We start from the raw sequence: 22172 nt of genomic DNA, 5'->3' as shown, positions 1-22172 counted from the left end.
CAAAAAAAAAAAAAAAAGCTGGAAGAGAAAGTGTAGCTCAAGTGGTACAGCACCCACCTGGAACAAAAGCAAGTGAGAGCTCCAGCCTGTTGAATTCAATCCTCAGTAGCAGCCCCTTAAACCCCCCAAATAACCATAAAAGCACACAAAAAAACTGGCATCATCCCAAATCTGGTTTATCTGATTCCATAGGTCTGAATCTGCATTTCTTACAGGTTTGAAAGTAATCTAGGGACCAAGCTTTGAGAACCACTGTTATAAACTGGCAATAAAAATTAAATAGTCATATATATTTAAAATTGAATATTACATTCTATCTGATTTGCATAAAAATTTAAGTACTTTTGAAAGGCTTCTATGGCCTGAACAATACATTTGTCTTCAAATACCTTGAAAAAGAGGAGAATCTACTGTGAAAAACCAACTAGCATTCAGGAGCATAAAGACAGAAAAATACTATTAAAAAAGAAAAGCATATAATTTTGTTCCTCCCATGAAAAAGAGTTATAAACTAGCCAAATACACTTACTCCCTGGTATTTTGCATTTTAAACAAGCATTTAGGTGATGCAGATTGGTGGTCCTTTATTTTTATAGCAAGGTCTGAGAATTAGGTAATTAAAAAAATATTTCCATCTTTGTTTTTATACAGAAGCAGATATGATACTCAAACCCATAAACATTTCATTAAAGTAAAAACTACAGTAATAATGAAGTCCTGGGCAAATATTTAAGTAAAAGTAGAAGTCTCATGGGGAGAGGGGGTGGAGTAGGGGGCACTATCTAGTAGTATCTATAGTCAGAAGGCCCTCTGAAGAACAGCTTCTAAATATTATGATTACTCTCAAAAAATGCAGACTTATCTTTGGCTATGTTCATCACTTCACATACTTAAACCGATATTTTTTAAGTTTTTTTTTTCCTGGACTTGTAACTATTGCAAAATCAAAGTATTTCTTAAGAAGTAGATAAAGATGTCTATAGCCAAGCAGGTTAGGGCTTCGTTAGCACCTGGCTGGGAGAAATAAATCAAGAAACTTTAGATCCAGATATTATGTATTTGAAACAAACAACAAAACACCCCAATATACTGTGTTACATCAGTTTTAATGGGAATAAAAGGCTAAAAACAGCATATTAGGGGTTTACATACTTGCCATGATGGCAAAGTGCTTGTAACTTGTATAAATAGTACACTAAAGAACATTCTACACTCCCTGGTGGTTAGAGCAATGCAACTTGTAATACATAAGAAACTTCCTATTTCCATTAAAGAAGGCATCAAAAACTAGTTTTGAGAAGATGAAAAGATGATTCTCTAACTCCTGGATGCCAGGAAGCAGAGTTTTTCAGAATCAAAAACAAAGCCCTAACTAAGAGCTCAAGGACCCACCCCTCAGGGGTCACATAGTTGGTTCTGTTGCCTTTAACTAATTAATCATTTAACACAAACAATTTAGTTTTTGTCCCAAATTAAAACTAAGAACATATAACACCTCTGAAAATGTGCAAACACTCTGAGATCATTACTAAAATCTATACAGAGATTTGCTATTTGGTTAGTATAATCCATACTGATTACTTCATTCAAAAAAAAAACAAACACAAAAATCCCCAAAACTTCCTCAATCTTCTAGTCTTGTTTCCTCTTAGGATAGTCACCAAACAATTTCTTCTATTAAGATTCTTCATTGCATGAATGTAGAAACTGCTTAGTAAAATTTTCCAGCTCATTTTCAAGTTGAACAGCTTTGTTTCTAATTTAAAAGAAAAAGTATCAGTCAATTTGGTTAAAATAAAGATCAATTAAAAATGCATTTTTACCATTCTTAAAAACTCACTAGTTGGGGCTAAGAAGGTGGCTCAGTGGTAGAACACTTGCCTTGCATGCATGAGGCCCTGGGTTCGATTCCTCAGCACTACATAAGCAGAAAAAAAAAACTGGAAGTGGCGCTGTGGCTCAAGTGGTAGAGCGCTAGCCTTGAGCTAAAGAGCTGAGGAACAGCGCCCAGGCCCAGAGTTCAGGCCCCATGACCAGACCCAAAACAAAACAAAAAAACAAAAAAAAAACCTCACTGGTTAGCTACTACAACTTTTTGAACAAATATATCTATTACCAATCCTTTTCCGAGTATTCACTGTATATGGTATTTTAGGTGTGCAGTAAAAAGACAAAAACATAAAGAAAAAAGAAAAAATATACAGTGGAGTCATACTTTACATGGGATCATATCTTAAGTCATACAGTCATGAATGTCTTTGAAGACTTACGTCACATAAAGCATATGAACTGAATATGTCATTTTAGTAGATGCTAAAAGGTATTCATATACCAAAAATACTTTACTAATAGTTTTAACGAGGACTAATTTTTGTATAACAAGGCTAAAGAAGGGAGAAATGGAGTACAGAAAGAACATTTCCTGTTCCTTGTGTAGAATAATGTGAGTTAAAAGACTCCTCCCAAATACATTTCAACACTAAAATCATATTTGATGCAGTCAAGTTGCCATGAAGAGAACAAGTAAAAGTAACAGACAGATGTGTGTTTCCCATTCTAAATCTATGCTGGAGCATGACTCACTGAGTGTATGTTGACTTGTTTTCTCTTGCTCATTTTGGAGGGGAGGAGGTATTGTTTTGTTTCTGCACATATAAGGTTGGGTCACATGTTAACTGTACATATGCTATGAACTTCACTGAATATATTTCTTCAGGCAATGCTTTTAAAGCCTTAGAACATTAAAATTCTACACAAGTGGCTTAACTTAATGTAGTAATACTGGCAACTATAAATATAGTCATGCCTCACTTGATGAATGTCTTCTATGAAACGTGCTGATTTCATCCTTGCATGAATATCATGATTATTATAACCTACTACACACACACCTAAATTATATGGCATAGCCTATTACTTCTAGGTTAAAAACTTGCACAGCATGCTACAACTATACTGATACTAAAGGTAATTATAATACAATAGTATTTGTGTATCTAAATATAAATTAATATGTTAGATAATGCTTTTTTTTTTGTAGGTCATGGGGCTTGAACTCTGGGCTTGGGCGCTATGCCTGCATTCTTCAGCTCAAGGCCAGCGCTCTACTGCTTGAGCCACAGCGCCACTTCTGGTTTTCTAGTGGTTAATTGGAGATAAGAATCTCACAGACTTTTCTGCCTGGCTGCCTTTGAACCATGATCCTCAGATCTTAGCCTGCTCAATAGCTAGGATTACAGGTGTGAGCCACTGGCGCCCGGCAATAATGCTTATTTTTCCCAAGCAAACAGGTACAAAAAGTAAAAGGAAATGCCAAGAATGGCTCTAAGAGTGCTATTTCTAGTTTTGTCCCTCAGAGCATACTTTACTAGGTTCCAAAAAAATCCTTAATAAATAATTAAGCTACAAGTTCCTACTGTGTCAGGGAATCTTATTTATTTTCATTGCTTCATATTTACACATATTCAATAGTTCCCAATTGTCCTGGCTACGCAGGACTAAAAACTCACTTTTAACTATAGAACTTCTATTCTGAAAAGAAACTAATTTAGTCCAACAAGTTTAGAGATATAAAATTCCCTTTAGTTAAAATTCATTCTTCTGTTCAAATTAGCTTTCACTATGCTGAAATTACAAAATAGGAAATTATGAAAGCTCTTAAATGTGAAATAGCTAAAAGATTCACTTGTTGATTTATATAATTATGTTTTGGTTGAGACTAGTAAATGTTCATGTTATTGAGAAAGAAAAGGTTTAAATACCTTAAGTACTTTGAATTGTTTTGTATTTTTTCCAACTGATCTATTTCTTTGGATAATCTTGCAATTTCTTCTTCCAGATGTCTTTGGGTAATATCAACTTGTTGGCACAGGCGGGCAAAAGTAGTGGCCATTTCTCTTAAATTAAAAAGAAAATGATTAGCAGTTGTGAAACTTCAATGTAAAGCTTTTATAAAGAGAAAAGCAAGTTGGGCATGATGTGAAGACCCAGGCAGGACTCGAATTTGAGGACAGCCCAGAGAAAGATAATAGCAAGACCATCTCTAAAACAAAAAATTTTTTAAACAAAGGAGAAAAGTTTAAAGAAAATCTAAATCATAAAGGATCAAGAACCACTGCTATGATAGGAGGGAATTCATAGCATCTGGAAACTTAATATAAGTTATATGCTTCGTTTCATGTGGCCTAATGACAAAAGTTCAAGAAGAAATATAACCTTTGCTATATGGTAGTAAATATAAGTATGCAATAAAAAGGCAGAAGATGGGTATATTCTTCAAAAAGAAGTAAGAAACCTTACTCTTTTGATTAATAAAAATAATAAATTGTTAACAGAAATGAAAAACACCCTATGTATTTTTGTGAAGTAGGCTAAGTTAATCATGTTTCCATAACCAAAGGTTCTATGACTGCTAATATACTGGCCTTGGTAAGTACAATATTTATTCTTTAAAACTAATGCCAGGCTGGCACTGGTGGCTCACGCCTGTAATCCTAGCTACTTAGGAGGTTGAGATCTGAGGATTGTGGTTCAAAGCCAGCCTGGGTAGGAAAGGCTGTGAAACTCTTATCTCCAATAAACTACCAGAAAACTGGAAGTGGCGCTGTAGCTCAAGTGGTAGACTGCTAGCCTTGAGCTGAAGTGCTGAGAGACAGCACTCAGGCCCAGAGTTCATTCCCCATGACTAACAAAAAAAAAAAACCCAAAACAAAAAGCTAGTGCCAGTTCTGGAATATGTGCATCTCTAGAACGAACATGCTTTTCTCTGCAATATCTTCCTATGTGTCTTCCTCCTGGCTCTTTTCTCCACCCAAGTCCCAAGATGATAAATAAAACATGTTTCATCCTTTTAATATTTTATCATTAAAATTTATCTAGTTTAATTATTTGAGGTTGCCTATATTAGATTGTAAAATCTTCTAAAAAAATGAGAAATGTACTCATTACCTTGCTCATGTAACTGTAACCCCTCTGTACAGTGTTTTCACAATAAAAAACTTATTTTTTTTTAAAAAAGAAGATCAACCTATTTTCAAATCTCTATTTTCTATATCTCCTTTTACTAATTTACCACATAGGAGACAATGCTTGATGATTAAAAAAAAGAGTCTGGGAATGTGGCTTAGTGGTAGAGTGATTGCCTACCATGCATGAAGCCCTGGGTTCGATAACTCAGAACCACATAACCAGAAAAAGCTGAAAGTGGTGCTGTAGCTCAAGTAGTAGAGTGCTAGCCTTGAGCAAAAGAAGCTCAGGCACAGTGCCCAGGCCCTGAGTTCAAGCCCCAGGACTGGTAAAAAAAGAAAGAAAGAAAGCAACATTTATATTGTTTTTACTTATATAAGCTGCAAGTGTTTTCTTTTAGAGATTCAAGTATCTTTTTTTAAAATTCCCTTTTATTGTGTTGGTACTAGGTCTTAAACTCAGGGCCTCATATTCTCATTTAGCTGGTACTCTACCACTTGAGCCACACCTCCAGTCATTTTACTGATTAATTGGAGACAGAGTCTCAAGACTTTTTCTGTGTAGGCTGGCTTTGAACCTTGAACATTTGAAGAAATGTCAGCCTTCTTAGGAGCTAGAATTACAGGGATGAGGCACTGGTGCACAGCTCAGGAATCTCATTACAGAAAATACATTTCTTAATAAAATTAAAGCTATCCTATAAAATAGGAGTTTAGAAATTTGAGGAATTTGTTCCTCAAATCTATGGTCTCCATGTTACTCTAGACCTCTACAGTTTTAACTGTGTTAAAGTTCTGATATGTCTAAAGCAGTTTGTCTTACAGTTCCTATCGCCTTAGTTTTTATTTCCCACTGCAAAGTTATTTATTCTAGATTAAAGGTATTGATGGCATCGCTTTCAGGTTCCCTAACCTCTAATCTTTGTACTACCGATAGGGCCTTGTCCTAGTGTTAGGCTTACACTCACATAAACATATACCTCTGAAATTTTCCCTTTATGTTTTCGAACACATTACTTTCTTTCCTGCCTCATATTTGGATTCTGCTATTTTCTCTGGTTTTCCTATTGTGCTTGTTTCACCTCTTCTGTATGAATGCCTTCAAGCTTTAATAAATGCTTGAAATCCATCTGTCAACACTTTTTTATTATCACTTTTGTTTCATATTGTGTGACTGTGTACATGTAATCTCTTTCATTAAATTACATTTATCTTAAGTCTTTTAATTCTGCTTTCAACTGTATCTAAATATAGAATGTTATGGAGCCTTGACTTTAGTGGAGTTTAATATATTTTTATCAATGAAACATTTAAGATGTGTAAAAGTTGGTAGCTAAAAAAATAATACCTTTAGACTTAAGCAAAAGCTTAAACTGTGAGAGTAAAAGCAAATTGTAAATGTATGGTACTGAATCAGGAGCCTCCTTACCACAAAGCTCAGTGAGTAAAGGCTATGAATTCAATCTTCATAACGAAGAAACACAATATCTTAACAATAAAAACATAAACTTAGAATAGTCTGCTGAAGAAATACCTTTTGGAAATTTTTCATAATTTGCAGGAATTTCTGTATACATATTTCCAAATATTTCAATTAATTTATTAGAAGAATGGGGACAATGGTGATTGAGAGGAGGAGAGGAAGAAGTTAAAGTTTGACATTGTTTCATCTTTCACCTTAGTGGTAACCACAAATGTATATACATATGTGTGTGTGTGTATTTATGTATGTCATACATTAGTGACATGAAAGATCCATCTTTGAACTTACTGCTGTACTTGGTGGCTGCAGTTTGCACTGGTGAAGCTAACTATCATCTGTAGTTTTTCAGTTGCATAGTTCACAAACTGCTGTTTAAAGGCTCTCTCCTTGGCACGGGTAGTCCATGTCAGCCTCTCATAAAGATACAAAGCTCCATACATGCTTAGTGAAACAGATATGAGTTTCCAGCCTATAGTTTTCCAAATCTGTAAAATAAAGTCACAGCTTATTCTAAGAAAGTAAACTGCTACCAGAGAGAATATATTAAAAGGCATTTGGCTCCCTATAGATCTTTGAGAATCTAACCTACTTTCTAAAAACACAGATGAAAGTGGTGCCACGGCTCAAACGGTGAAGCACTAACCTTGGGCAAAAAAGAGCACAGGACCAGTACCTAAGCCCAAAGAGTTTGAGCCGTAGGACTAGTGGGGGGTGGAGGTATTACTCTACAGGGGGCAGTGACTTAGTGGTAGAGTGCTTGCTTAGCATGCATGAGGCCCTGGGTTCATTCCTTGATACCACATAAACAAAAACTTTTAAAAGACAAACATATATCTACATGAGAAAATCTGAAATTACTGTAACTCAAGTAGGAAGAAAAGGATCAGCACATAAATATCAGATAAACTGTCATAAGCTGTCGAATTTCCTAAGTTGAGTCAATGCATCTGGAAAAAGTGATAAAAAATGTTTTCAAAAGTTTTTGAAATCCTAAACTGTGTTTTGAACTTTGGGACAATGGTGGCACCGTCACCTGTAAACTCCCTAGGTGTCTCTGACCAGAGATTTAGGATACCAGCATATACGTCATTTCAAGAGATTCACACCAATCTTTAAACAGAGATCTCTCTAAGACAGAAGAAATCTCACCGTGGAAACACAAGAAGAGAAATCAGCAAAGATGTCAGAATCAATGTGCAGACTTCTGCTGAGTGGCTCTGCCTTAGCAGCCACAGCACAGGGAGGAAAGCACACACTTGAATCGCCAGACCGGGGGAAATACCAGGAAGAGGAGTCTGAGACCACCACATCTGGCTCAACATTGGCTCCAGAGGCTGAGAGTACCTCACTGGGGACTACTCCCTAGGGAGACCAGGCCAGCTCCCTGTGGTGACTCAAAGTGCCCTGGACCAGATCCCCAGTCTGAGACAAAGGGAATATATTTTAAGAGTGCAAAACCTATTTTCCCATACCTCCAGCTGCTACCCCAGAAAGACTGCTGGGACACAACCCCACCCCTGCAACTACAACTCCCAAATCTCCCCAAAATTTCCTGTGGTGCATAGCAACGCCCCACAGAGAGGCAGGCAGCCAGGGAGACAACTGGGAAAACACCAGGACCCGCTGCCAAACAGCAAAGACAGCTGAAAACCATTACACCACTGAACTCAGCATCTCTGATGGGAATAATAGCATCTACATTCAAATTACAACTCTAAACTGAGGCTCTTCCTCTAAAGTAGTCCTAACTCAGGCCATTCCCATAGAAACTGCAGTACAGAACAGCCCTGATCTTGGACACACTGAGCAGTGAGCCTCTTTTTGTTTTCTCTCTCTCTCTCTCTCTCTCTGTTTCTCTCTCTCTCTCTCTCGCTCAATTTTTAGAGAACATCAATCTCCGGGTTGATTGTTCTGGGTCTACTGTTAGAATGATCTGATATGTATTTGTGCAATTTGTAATATATACACATATAATATTCTACTCTTCTTTTTAAAATTATTTTTATTGTGAAAATACCATACAGAGGGGTTACAATTACATGAGCAAGGTAATGAGTACATTTCTTATCAAGCATTGCTGCCTCCTCCTTTGTTTCCCCTTACCCTCCCTTCCTATCTCCCTCCCCCCGTCCCTGTGCCAAAGTTCATTTTTCAACAACTCTTGTTCATCTCTTTTTTGTTGTTGTTGCAATGGGTACACCTGTATCCCTATTTAAATTATTTGTTTTTTCCCTTCCTCTACTATTCTTTATATCACCTTTCTGTCTTCAAAATTAGAGCTATAATTTGATAGGAGACAACTATTATCTTAGGCTTTTTAGAGAAGATAGCATTAGGTTCAGTGAGCTTAACTTCTCAGGGAGCTTAATTTCTTTGACTCCTTCAATATGGAATACAAGGTTGTTTTTTTTCTTTATTATTTTTTCTTTTCCTCTTCCTTCTTCTCCCTCATTTATATCCTCCATCACATTCATTCCCTGTCCTTGCCTCCTTTTCTCCTTTAACTCCTCTATAAACTGTACCCCTCTCATATACATCCCTGAAAACTACTCCTCATTATCCTAACCTTACACAATACAATAACCTTATATTGTACAATTCCACAGCTCAACTAAACTCTACATCTCTACTGATTGATCCCTACAAGCTCTAACCCAGCTAAATGAATCTCAGCAAAGCTTCCTAGTCAACCAAGAAAACAAGAAATAGTTTAGAAGAACACAGAATCCCCAAATATAAAACCAAAAGGGTCTTCAAATGGGTAGAACACATCACAGAAATACTAGAAATATGAAAATCCAAGGAAATACAATGATCACAGAAAACAACCAGACAACAGAGGGAAACAGAGACCTAGAAGACACTTCATAAAATGCACTAAAATCATTGCTGATAAATTCATGAAAAGTTTGAAAACATATATAAGACAATCATAAGCATGAGACTGACCAAAGAATAATAGAAAAATTCATAAAGAACATGAACAAGAAACTAAATTACATCCAAGAGATGACAAAGGAGTCCAATGAAAATGCAGCCACCCAGTTAAAGGAGATGAAAGAAAATACAAACATACAAATCAGTGATATAAGGAGATCTTTAGAAATCCTAAAATGTGACTTAGTTTAGGCCCAGACACCCTCTTTCCCAGCTCTCTCTTCTCTTTCCCAGCTCTCTCTTTCCCATCTCTTTCCCAGGTCTTTGCCAGCCGCGTGGAGGCCATCGTGGCCTGGTGCCCCTTACCTGAATACCATGTGCATGGTTCTTACTCGCCTACCTCTTTTTAAAAACCTAACAAGCAAAGTGTCACTTCCAGTTTTCTGGTGGTTAACTGAAGATAAGAGTCTCAAGGACTTTCCTTCCCTGCTGGCTTTGAACTGCGATCCTGAGATCTCAGCCTCCTGAGTAGCTAGGATTAGAGGCGTGAGCCATCCGGATCTAGGTAAAACAAACAATTTTAAAAGAAGAGGTACAAGCCCTCAGAAATGATCTAGCTAAAACAAACCTTTTAAAAGAAGAGGTAGAAGCCCTAAGAAATGATGAAACAGGAAGCATAGAATTAAACAGTAAAGTGATAAGACTCTGTGGCTGAACAGACAAAGCAGAAGATAAGAGCCTCAGAGTTGGAAACAGAGTAGATCAAATTCAGACAGGAGGTTATTTTATAGAACAAATCCAAGAAACAAGAAAGAAGCCTACAGGAACTACAGGACTCAATTCGAAGACTGAATTTGAGACTGACAGGTATCCAAGAAGGGGAAAAGGAGATAGTTAAAGGGATAGGAAACATTTCACAAAATCCTAGCAGAGAATGTCTCAAATATCCAAAAAGAAAGTCCCATTCAGATACAAGAAGCATTTAGGACACCCAGTAGGTCAGATCATAACAGAACATCCGAACACCACATTATAATACACAGAGAATCAACAGAGACCAAGGAAAGATCCTAAAAGCTGTCAGAGAGAAAAAAGATTGATTACTTATAATCATAAGGAAAACCAGTCCAAATAACCACACACTTATCAGCCAAGACCATGAAAGCAAAAAGAGCCTGGCATGAAGCACTCCAAACCCTCAAGTGAAATAATTACCAACCCATAATACTACACCCAGAAAAGCTCCCTTTCATAACCAAAGGAAAAATTAAAATATTCCATAATAAAGAAAAATTGAAACACTATATCTACCAAACTAGCACTCCAAAAATACAGTTTCATACAGAAAACCAACAAGAATATGATATTGTCAGAGAAAAATCTCTTTATCTCCTTACCAGAGAACCAGATAAATAAGAATAGAGGAGGCAGAGTCCTCAAGAAGGGAGATAACATGGCCGGCATTATCAGTCCTAACTCTCAATATCAAAGGAAATAACTCTCCAATTAAAAGACACAGAGTGACTACTTGGATCAAAATGCAAGAATCATTCATCTGTTGTTTACAAGACACACATTCTCAAAGTGAAAGGTTGCAATAAAAATCTTTCAAGCAAATGGCCCCAGGCTGGAGCAACAATCAATATAAGCTAAAATAAAGTCAGTAAAGAGAAAAACAAGGTCATTACATACTAATAACTTTACTACAGGAGGATATGACAATTCTAAATATCTATGCACCAAATGTTGGAGCACCCAACTTCATCAAACACATACTACTTGACTTAAAAATACACACAGATGGGCAGGGAAGGTGGCTCAGTGGTAGAGCGCTTGCCTTACATGCATAAGGCCCTGGGTTGGATTCCTCAGCACCACATAAGCAAAAAGAAAAAAGCCGCAAGTGGTGCTGTGGCTCAAGTGGGTAGAGCGATAGCCTTGAGCTGAAGGACAGCGACCAAGCCCAGAGTTCAGGCCCCACGACTGGACCCCTCCCCCCCCCCAAAAATACACACAGATCAAAATACATCATTACCTCTGGATAGATCATCTAGGCAAAAACTCGGCAAAGAAACCTCAGTCCTAAATAACTACATCAACCAAGTAGATTTAACAGATTTAATTTAAAAAAAACAAAAACAGATTTAACAATCTACAGACTATTTCACCCAACTGCATCAGAATATACATTCTTCTCAGCAGCCCATGGCATATGATCCAAAATAGTCCATATGTTAGGTTACAAAGCAATCTATGCAAATTTTAAAAAATGGAAATTATCTTTTGTATCCTATCAGACCACAACCAAATAAAATTAGATCTCAACAGCAAAAAACATCACAGAAAACTAGCTCATGGAGACTGAACAACACACAACACATTGCTGAATGATGAGTGGGAGATTATAAGGGAAATTCAAACGCTCATGTAATTCAATAAAAATGAATACACAAATACCAGCTCCACTGGGACAGTCAGTACTCAAGAAAATTTATAGCTCTTAGTGCCTACATCAAGAAATTGGAAGGGCTGGGAAGGTGGCTCAGTGGTAGAGCGCTTGCCTTGCATGCATGAGGCCCTAGGTTCGATTCCCCAGCACCACATAAGCAAAAAGAAAAAAAGCCGGAAGTAGCACTGTGGCTCAAGTGGTAGAGCACTAGCCATGAGCTGAAGAGCTGAGGGATAGCACCCAGGCCCAGAGTTCAGGCCCCACGACCGGACCAAAAAAAAAAAGAAAAAGAAATTGGAGAAAACACACTTTAATGATACACCTCATGCTCCTTGAAAAACAGGAATAGGCCAAACTCCAAATCAATAGATGGAAACAAATAATAAAAATTAAATTAAATCAGAAATAAATTAGAGAATTTAAAAACCACAGAAAGAATTTTAAAAATGAACAAAAAGCTGGTTCTTTGAAAAAATTAACAAAATTAATAGACCCTTAGTAAATTTGACTAAAAAAAATTGAACACAACCAATTTGATAAAATTAGGTATAAAACTGGGAACATCACAACAGAAATATGCAAGAGTCAGAATTTTATTAGAGAATACACTGAAAACATCTATGCCAATAAATTTGAGAATTTGGGAGAAATGGAAGCATTCTTAGAGAATATAAACTGAACCAAGAGAATTTAACTAAAGTACATAGACCAGTAACAAGTAATGAAATTGAAAAGGTAATAAAGGACCTCCCATTCAAGAAAAGCTCAGGACCAGATGGATTCACAGCCAAATTCTGTGAGGTCTTCTAAGAATATGATACTGGCAGAGAATCTTCAAAGGAGAACTCCCACAGTCCTCAAATTCTTCAATGAAGTAAGAAACTAATTCTGTGAAGCCAGCATGACTTTCAACCCAAAATCATTTAGGGACTCATCAAAGAATGAGAACCATAGACCCAACTCACTTCTCATGGTTTCTCTCATTTGTCTAGGATAGTTCTAGCACATGAGCAGAATGGCTCAATAGCTGTGTATATATGACTATGTAAGATGATGCTTAGCAAAATGAATTCCAAGATATGGAAACAAGAGGTTTTACTTTGTTGTCATTTTAAATGTGCTCTGTAATTTCCTTTTTCCTTTGTGCCTTTTTTCCCCCTATGGTTTATCCCCTGTTGTCACTGTTTTTTATTTTGGTACCCTGGGTATTATATAAGTTTATATGAATTAGGCAAGGTAAGGGGAACAACAAAATGGTGAGACAAAGGACAAAGGGTGAACCAATGCAAAGCGGTACTCCTAAGTCAATATGTTGGAAATGAACCGTAAAACTGGGGGTAGGGTAGTGGGAGGGAAAGTGGGAGAAAAAATGAGAGAGGGGTTAACAAGTTCAACAAGAAATGTACTCACTCACCTTATATAGGTAATTGTAACCCCTCTGTATATCACCTTGACAATAAAATTAAATTTTAAAAAAAGCAATGTACTCATTACCTGATTTATGTAACTGCAACAAAAAAAAAGACTCTAAAGCAAAATCATAAAGAAACAAAAAAACTTCTCAATAACATTCTGACCAACAGAATTCAACAACTAACCAAAAAAAATCATACACCATGATCCAATGGGATTCATTCCAGGGTTGGCAAAGCTGGTTCAATACATGCAAGTCAATTAATATAATTCAACAGAAGCTAGGACAAGAACCACATTATCATCTAAACAGATGCAGAAAAACCATCTGACAAGATCCAACACCTCTTTATGATAAAAACTCTGGAGAAGCTCAGGATCCATGGAATGTTCCTCAATATAATAAAGGCTGTATATGGCAAACCTACAGCCAGCATTATACTTAATAGGGAAATGTTAAAAGCATTCCCTCTTAAAAAAAAAAAAGCATTCCCTCTAAAATCATGAACAAGACAAGAATGCCACTGTCTCCATTTCTCTTCAATTCCTCTTCAACATAGTGCTGGAATTCCTAGCAACACCATAAGGCAAGAGAAACACATAAAGGGGATCCAAATAAAGAAGGAAAGCTATCCCTCTTTATATAGAACACAATCCTGAATTTATAGAACCCTATAGATTTCTAACCAAAGCTACTTGAGTTGATTAGAAACTTTAACAAAGTAGCTAGGTATAAAATCACCCCACAAAAACCTTCTTGTGGGGCTGGGAAGGTGGCTCAGTGGTAGAGTGCTTGCCTTGCATGCCTGAGGCCCTGGGTTCGATTCCTCAGCACCGCATAAGCAAAATGAAAAAAGCCTGAAGTGGCGCTGTGGCTCAAAGTGGTAGAGTGCTAGCCTTGAGCTTAAGAGCTGAGGGACAGGGCCCAGGCCCAGAGTTCAGGCCCCATGACTGGACCCCCCCCAAAAAAAACCCAAAACCAAAAAACCCTTCTTGTATGCCAACAATGAGAAGAGTAATACTGAAATTAGAACAACTCCATTTGTAATAGCCTCAAAAAATTAGAGGGGAGATGGGAATATTGTTTAGTGGTTGAGTGTTTGGCCTAGCATGCATGAAGCCCTAGGTTTGATTCCATAGTACCACATAAACAGAAAATGCCGGAAGTGGTGCTGTTGCTCAAGTGGTAGTGCCAAAGCAAAAGAAGCTTGGGGATAGTGCCCAGGCCCTGAGTTCAAGCCCCAGGACTGGCAGAAAACAACAACAACAATAAAAAATAAAAACCCATAGAAATTACTTAACCAAAGATCTGAAGGACTTCTATTATGAAAACTTAAAAAAAAAAAAAAAACAAAATTGAAGTAGACTTAAGGAAATGGAAAACTTCCCATGCTCCTGGTTGGAGAGAATTAACAGTCTAAGTGGCAGTTCTGCCCAGAGCAACATACAAATTAATGCAATATCCATCAAAATCCCAACAACTTTCTTCAAAGAAATAAAGAAATCAGACACCATGCTGCCATGCCATGTGTGTCTCTGTGATCCTGTACTCTGTCCTGTCTCCTGTCTCATCTCCGATCATCATGGCATACCAATTCAGCTCCATTGTCTGATTTGGTTTGTTGGTACTGTTTTTGTTCTTTCTTCTCTGGCCTGTTTCCTAACTGTGTTAAGTGTATTTGGGGGCTGTAGGCTTTTGGAAAAACTGGTTGCGCGCATCCTGCTAACTGTGTATAAAGACTCCAAAATTCCATTTACCTAAATGTGGCCTCTGAGATAATTCACCTTACAACAGACGGGGGCACGTCCAGGGCATCTACGTTCCTTGAAGCTACTGGCCAATGGCCTTGGTGGACCAGCTATCAGGGGACAGAAACCTCTACAGAGGAAGCATGCCCCTTGAGAAGTTCCAGGGCCCTGTGATCTTTCCACCACTCTAAGGTTACCTGCTCGTTGATGCTGGACATGCCATCCAAACATCTTTTTGGAGTCACTTAGAAAGCTTCCGGAAGTAAGTCTCTTTCTCTCTCCTGCTTATGTTTATGTTTTTCTGAAACCTGAGGGCCAGTCCATCTGGAAATTGAAGAGGATAGGGGAGCAGATGTGCTCAGTAACTGGCTCTTCTTCCTCTCATGCTGATGGGGTTGGGAGGTTCTGGTGGAGCTGATTGGGAGTGGCTCACTCAGCAGACTCTTGAGCTGTGGAGAGTTCTGCAGCCTCTGATGGGATGATCTGGTGATCAAGTCCCACCAAGAATGCTCCCACATACAAGAATTCTGGATATGGTTGTGTTGGGGTTTGCCTCACCTCAACCAGCTTTTTTCTGTATTTGTCCTGGTCTTGAGTTTTTTGTTATGTTTGGTCTTGTGTCTCTATGGGGAAACTCAGAGCCTGCCTATGTGCTGTGTTCCCTTCTGCAAAGAAGCAGTTGGGAATGTGCAGGCAGCTGAAGACCTGGTTCAAAACAACTAGTTAATGTTAGGTGGTGCAGTGGCAGAGTGCTTGCTTTGCATGCATGAGGCCTTGGGCTCAAATTCCTCAGCACCATATATGAGAGAAAAAGTTGAAAGTAGCGCTATGGCTCAAGCTGTAGGGCACTCACGTTGAGCTGAAGAACTGAGGGACAGTACCCAGGCCCAGAGTTCAGGCCCCAGGACAAAAAAAAAAAAAAATTGTAAAGTGCTCCTGGCAAAAGACTGGAAGTGTCCTGTGTCTCTGTCCCCCTACCCTGACCCTATTTAGGCCTGGAACAGCATAGGTGCCAGGATGCTATGCTGCCATGCCATTGTGTCTCTGTGATCCTGTCCTTTGTCCTGTCTCCTGGCTTATCTCTAGTCATCATGGCCTCCCAATTCAGTTCTGATGGAGAGCTGATTTGGTTTGTTGGTATTGTTTTTGTTCTTTTCTTTCCTCTCTGACCTGTCTCCTAACTGTGTTAAGTGTATTTGAGGGCTCCAGGCCTTTGTAACAAGTGGCTGTGAGCAGCCTGCAAACTGTAATAAAGACTCCAAAATTACATCTAAAAAAAAAAAAGAAAAGAAATCAATCCAAAAATTCATATAGAATAATAAAAGACCCAGAATATCAAAAACAATCCTTAGTATGAAGAATAATGCTGGAGGAATATCAATACCAAACTTCTAGCTTTATTACAAAGCAATAGTATAATAGAAACAGCTTGGTACTGGCATAAGAATAGGCCGGAGACAAGCAGAAAAGGTCAAACGCTATGTACATATGACCATATAAGATGATGTTAAGTGAAATGAACCCCAAGACAGGGATGTAAGTGTTTTTATTTCTTGCTATTGTTTTTAACGTATTTATAATGTACTATGTGCTTTTTTTGTTTCTTTTGCATGTTCTTCCCCCATGGTTTAACCCCTGTTTTCACTGTATTTGATTCTGGTGCCCTGTATCTTGTATACACACTTTTCTAATTTGGGGAGGGGAAGGATAAAAACAAAATGCTTAGATAGGGATACAGGATGACCCATTGTAACAATGAGATGTATGAACTTTACAACTTGGTGGGGGGGGGGTAAGGGAGGGAGGAGTTGGAGAGGTGGGGAAGGAAGGGATGGTAATGGAGAAACAAAGAAGGAGGTAACAATGCTCTATAGGAAATGCACTCATTACCTTACTCATGTAACTATAACCTCTCTGTACACTATTTTTACAATAAATAACGTATTTAAAAAAAAAGAATAGACCTGAGGACAAATGAAACACAATAGAAGACCCAGAAATAAGCCCACAAACACATAGCCACCTAATATTTGATAAGGGAGCCAAAAACACAGGTTGGAAGAAAGCCTCTTCAAATGGTGAAGGCAAAATTGGCTATGTGCACAAAATTGAAGCTAGATATTCATATATCACCTGAACCAGAATCAACCCTAAATGGATCAAAGAAGACAATGTAAGGCCAGATACTGTGAAAATATTACAGGAAGGGGTAGAGGAAACTTTAGGCCTTCTAGTAATGGGTCAAAATTTCCTAAATAAAGATTCAGAATCACAATAAATCAAGGAAAGACTGGATAAATAGGACTGTATCAAACTGAAGAGCTTCTGTGTGACAAAGGGCAAAACTAGCAGAGATAACTAGAAAGCCTACAGAATGAGAGAAAATCTTCACTATCTATGCATCAGACAAAGTCATCGTATCTAAAATATACTTAAGAGCTCAAAAAATTAAGCCCCCAAAAACAAAGCTTGAAAAACTCAACAATCCAATCAATAAATGGGCTAAAGACTTGAAGACAGATTTCTCAGCAGAAGAGAAAAGAATGGCCAAGAGACACATGAAGTTCAACATCTCTGGCTATTAAAGAAACGCAAACAAAAATAACATTGAGATTCTAACTCATTCCAGTTAGAATGGCTATTTTCAGAAAAATTAACAATAACAAATGCTGGCAAGGATTTGGTCAAAAGGGAGCTCTACTATACTGTTGGTGGGAATGGAAACTTGCTCAACCACTCTGGAAAGCAGTGTGGAGTTTCCTTAAAAGTCTAAACATAGAGCTTTCCTATGACCCAGCAATTCCACTCCTGGACATTTATCCAATGGACCACAAACAAGGCCACACTAATGCCACCAGCACAACCATATTTACTGCAGCATTGTTTACCATAGGCAAGACATGAATCAACCTAGATGTCCCTCAGTGGACGAATAGATCAAGAAAATGTAGAATATAGACACAATGGAATTCTACCAATGCATCAGAAAGAATAATATTGTACCATTCATAATGAAATGGAAAGACTTGGAAAAAATTATATTAAGCAAAGGAAACCAGAGCCAAAGAAACAGGCTGCATGGTGTTTCCCTTATGTGGTAAAACTAGAATGTGCCTTTAAAGCTACAAGTAAATACACTGAATGGTTAAATTTTTTATTTTTAATATTTTGTCAGTCATGGGGTCTGAACTCTGGGCCTGGGCACTGTTCTTCAGCTCTTTAGCTCAAGGCTAGCACTCTACCACTTGAGCCATAGCATCAATTCTGGCTTTTTCTGCTTATGTGGTGCTGAGGAATTGAACCCAGGGCCTTATGCATGCAAGGCAAGCACTCTACCACTGAGTCACATTCCCAGCCCAAATGATTAGAATTTTTTAAGTTAAATTAAAAAATATATATATTTATATGCACACACACTGAGACATGATAATTATATAGACTTTCACACACTGAAGCCAAGGGAAGATATGCAGAGGAGTGGTTGACAAAAGTTCAATAGCTATGTGCAGATAGATGATCATATAAAATAATATTCTATGAAATAAACTCCAAGAAAAAAAAAGACATGTTTTTAGTTGCCACTGTTGCTGTTTTTGTTTTCTTTTCCTTTTGTCTTGTTTCTTACTTTGTATTTGGAGGGTAAGGGAGGGCACATAAAAGGTGGAACAAAGGTAAACAAACACAATAGTGATACACACTAGACACCATTTGGAAAATGAACCTGGTATCTCGTGGGTGGGGATGGGAGGGAGAGAGTGACAGAGGGGGAGACATGGTTCAAAAAGAATTGTACTCATTACCCATTACCTTATTCATATAACTATAATCCCTCTGTATATCAACGCTACAATAACAATTTAAAATAACTGTTTTATCTTATATATTTCTGCATATATTCCTATATATTCTGAAGTATTAAGAATTTTTAAGCTCCCCCCACCCCCCAGTCCTGGGGCTTGAACTAAGGAGCCTGGGCACTATTCCTGAGCTTCTTTTGCTCAAGGCTAGCACTCTACCACTTGAGCCACAGTGCCACTTATGGCTTTTTGTGTTTATATGGTAATGAGGAATCGATCCCAGGGCTTCAGGCATGCTAGGCAGGCACTTTACCATTAAGCCACATTCCCAGCCCAAAATATATAAGAATTTTTAACAAGAACTACTATTAAAATTATTGTTAATATTTTAAGACAGACATCCTTTCTTTCTGTAAGGCTAGACAAGACACAAGACTTATGAACCAAGGGCCTTACACATGCTAGGCATGTGCTTTGTCACTAAACTACCATTTCTATCCCTCTAGACTTTCCTTGTTGTACAAGCGTGATAATAGCACTCCTTTGTATGTGTGTTAAGAAAATAGGGCTGGGCATATTATAATGGTACAGTACCAGATTAGCATTTTCAATGTCCAATCCCCAGCACTGCCCTAAAATCAACAAATAAAAAATATCCAGATAGTTGGCAGTGTTTCCTTCCTAAACACAGACATGTATACATTTACGATTAGAGATCTGTGAAATTCTTTGTTAATAGTTTTTCTTTAAAATTTTCATACTACTTTATAGATTCTCAAAACAGAATATACCTTTCTTTTTATCTTTCAATAAGCACTTTGGCAATAAGTTCAATTTTGCTAAAAATGTTTCTTACCACTCCTCCAACAACTATGATTCCCACAGAAGTTCTAGATGTAAGAGAAGCTAATCCTGTTATTAAGGTGATCATGAGCTCCTCTTGTGCTGCATTGTCTGCTATTCCTGGATTGGCAGGAGCAGTGGGAGTTGAAGCTAAAGATCTAGGAAGCTGAGAAGCAGAGAGGGGGGGAAGAAAAGGGTATTACAATCAAACAAAACTGTTATATAAAATCACTTTTGAAAGTTTTAATTTATCTTTAAGTAGTTGTACAAAGAAGTTGCCATTTAACAAAGCACTTTATGAATACAATATATCTTAATTAATGTTACCCTTTCTACAATCTCACCCATCCGCTCCCCTGCCCACCCTTTCTCATACTCTTCTTAATTTTGTAGGATATACATTGGATTCTTGGTTGCACTTTCCGCCTCTTCTCTTCATTCCCCTCCTCCTTTCTTCTCATCCCACCACACCCCATTAGAGTACCTACTTCCTGGTGTTTTATTTATTTTTTTTGGTCCGGTCGTGGGGCCTGAATTCTGGGCCTGGGCGCTGTCCCTCAGCTCTTCAGCTCAAGGCTAGCACTCAGAGCCACAGCCCCACTTCCGGCTTTTTTCTTTTTGTTTATGTGGTGCTGAGGAATCGAACCCAGGGCCTCGGGCATGCAAGGCAAGCGCTCTACCACTGAGCCACCTTCCCAGCCCCCCTGGTGTTTTATTTAGCAAAACATTGATTTTGGCGTTCTAAGACTCTCCCTTCAATGTATTATATTTCAGTTAATATATACACCATCCAATGTGTTTACTTATGAATTTATAAACTAAATCTATCTTCCTGGTCTCTCTGGGCCTGACTTATTCACTTAACCTAATTTTTTCCAAGTTGTTCTATTTCCTTACATTTGGTATAATAGGTATAATAATGTGGTATCTATACTACATTTTCTTGATCCATTCGTCCACTAAAGGGCATCTGGACTGATTCCATATCTTGGCCATGGTGAATAGTGCTGTACCTTGCACCAGCATTAACTAAAAATGGATTAAAGGCCTCAATGTAAAACCTGAAACCATGAAACTACTACAAGAAAGAGTAAGGGAAATACTAGGGTTCCTGGGCACAGGTAGAAACTTTTTGAATAAAGATCCAGAAGCACAGCAAATCCAAGGTAGACCTGATATATGGGACTGAATCCAACTAAAATGTTTTTACATGACAAAGGACATAGCCAACAAACTAAGATGATGTCTATAGAATGAGAGAAATTATTTGCCAGTTATATACCAGACAATGGCCTAATATCCAGCATATACAGAGAACTTAAAAAAGTTAAGCCCTCATAAAATTAACCAACAACCCAATTAGCAAATGGGCTAATGAGCTAGTCTTCTTAGAAGAAGTAAAAATGTCCAACAGACACATGGAGAAATGCTCAACGTCTCAGGCCATAAAGGAAATGCCTAAACCAAAACAACCCTGAAATAATTAGTGAGATTCCACGTCACCCCAGTTAGAATGGCCATTATCAAGAAAACAAACAACAGATACTAGTGAGGATGTGGCCAAAAGGGAGCTCTAACATACTGTTGGTGGGAATGTAAACTTGTTTAACCACTCTGGAAAGCAGTATGGAGGGTCTTCAAAAAATTAAACATGGAGCTACCCTATAATCTAGCAATTTCACTCCTGGGCATTATAGCAGCAAATCTATTGTTAAAAAAACAAAAAACAAAAAAAAAATTTCAAGCCTGTAATCCTAACTACTCAGGAGGCAGAGATCTGAGGATCACAGTTCAAAGGCAGCCCAGGCAGGAAAGCCCATGAGACTCTCATCTCTAATAACCCACTCAGAAAACTGGAGAGGCACTGTGGCTGAAGTGGTAGAGCCTTGAGTTGAAGAGCTGAGACACAGCACCCAGGCCTACAGTTCAAGCCCTTGTCACAACCAACACACACATACAAAAAACAAACAAACAAAAAACTTCAAATAATGAATATGCCAAAAGTACACAATTAAAAATGGACTGAAAATTACTTTCCTCTCTTCCTCCTCACTCCACCCCTACTTATTTAAGGTGGGAGTCTACATAATGTAGGCTGGCTTGAACTCACAATCCTTTACATTAGCCTCCCAAGTGCGGGGATGAGGTATATACCACACTGAATATTATTTTCTATGACAAAGTCCAAACTACCATTAACAATAATAAAAATTTTAATATATGTAGTAGAGTCTATTTATAACAGTAACTCTTATTAGGAATTAAAATCTTATTTATTTTTAATAGTTGAAGATAGCTCAGTGGTAAAGCACGTGCTCAGCATGTGTGAGAAGCTGGATTCAATTCCTAGCACCCCCCTAAAAAAAAAACACAGTAAAATAACAAAAACAATAACAATAAAACAAAAACAAAAACAGTTGTCACATCAAAAGCATAATCTTTATAACAAAGGAAGCAAGCATATCTCAGGTAAGTTGGACTTCAAAAACCTTTAAACTGGAGCTGGTAAGGTGGCTCAGTGGTAGAGTGCTTGCCTTGCATGCATGAGGCCCTGGGTTCAATTCCTCAGCACCACATAAGCAGAAAAAGCCAGAAGT

The 22172-nt window shown here is 37.9% G+C and overlaps 1 protein-coding gene across 4 annotated transcripts in view; it reads right to left on the bottom strand.

Annotated features, from left to right (window-relative positions):
• Positions 1-1089: 1089 nt before the first annotated feature.
• The window catches only part of Mfn1 (mitofusin 1), a 62850-nt gene continuing 41767 nt past the window's right edge, over positions 1090-22172 (bottom strand). For all 4 annotated transcript variants that reach the window (XM_013033690.1, XM_013033693.1, XM_013033691.1 and 1 more), the window contains 4 exons: positions 19589-19741; positions 6736-6932; positions 3762-3896; positions 1090-1756 (listed from right to left, as the gene is read on the bottom strand). In XM_013033690.1, the coding sequence (XP_012889144.1) occupies positions 1678-1756; positions 3762-3896; positions 6736-6932; positions 19589-19741 (564 nt within the window). In that variant the 3' untranslated portion in view covers positions 1090-1677. The remainder of the gene's footprint in view (positions 1757-3761; positions 3897-6735; positions 6933-19588; positions 19742-22172) is intronic.

This window comes from Dipodomys ordii, unplaced genomic scaffold (genome assembly GCF_000151885.1).
Source record: "Dipodomys ordii isolate 6190 unplaced genomic scaffold, Dord_2.0 Scaffold175, whole genome shotgun sequence".
Classification (NCBI taxonomy): domain Eukaryota; kingdom Metazoa; phylum Chordata; class Mammalia; order Rodentia; family Heteromyidae; genus Dipodomys; species Dipodomys ordii.
The sequence above is the reverse complement of the archived record's forward strand: the minus strand, read 5'-3'. Positions and strand labels throughout refer to the sequence as shown.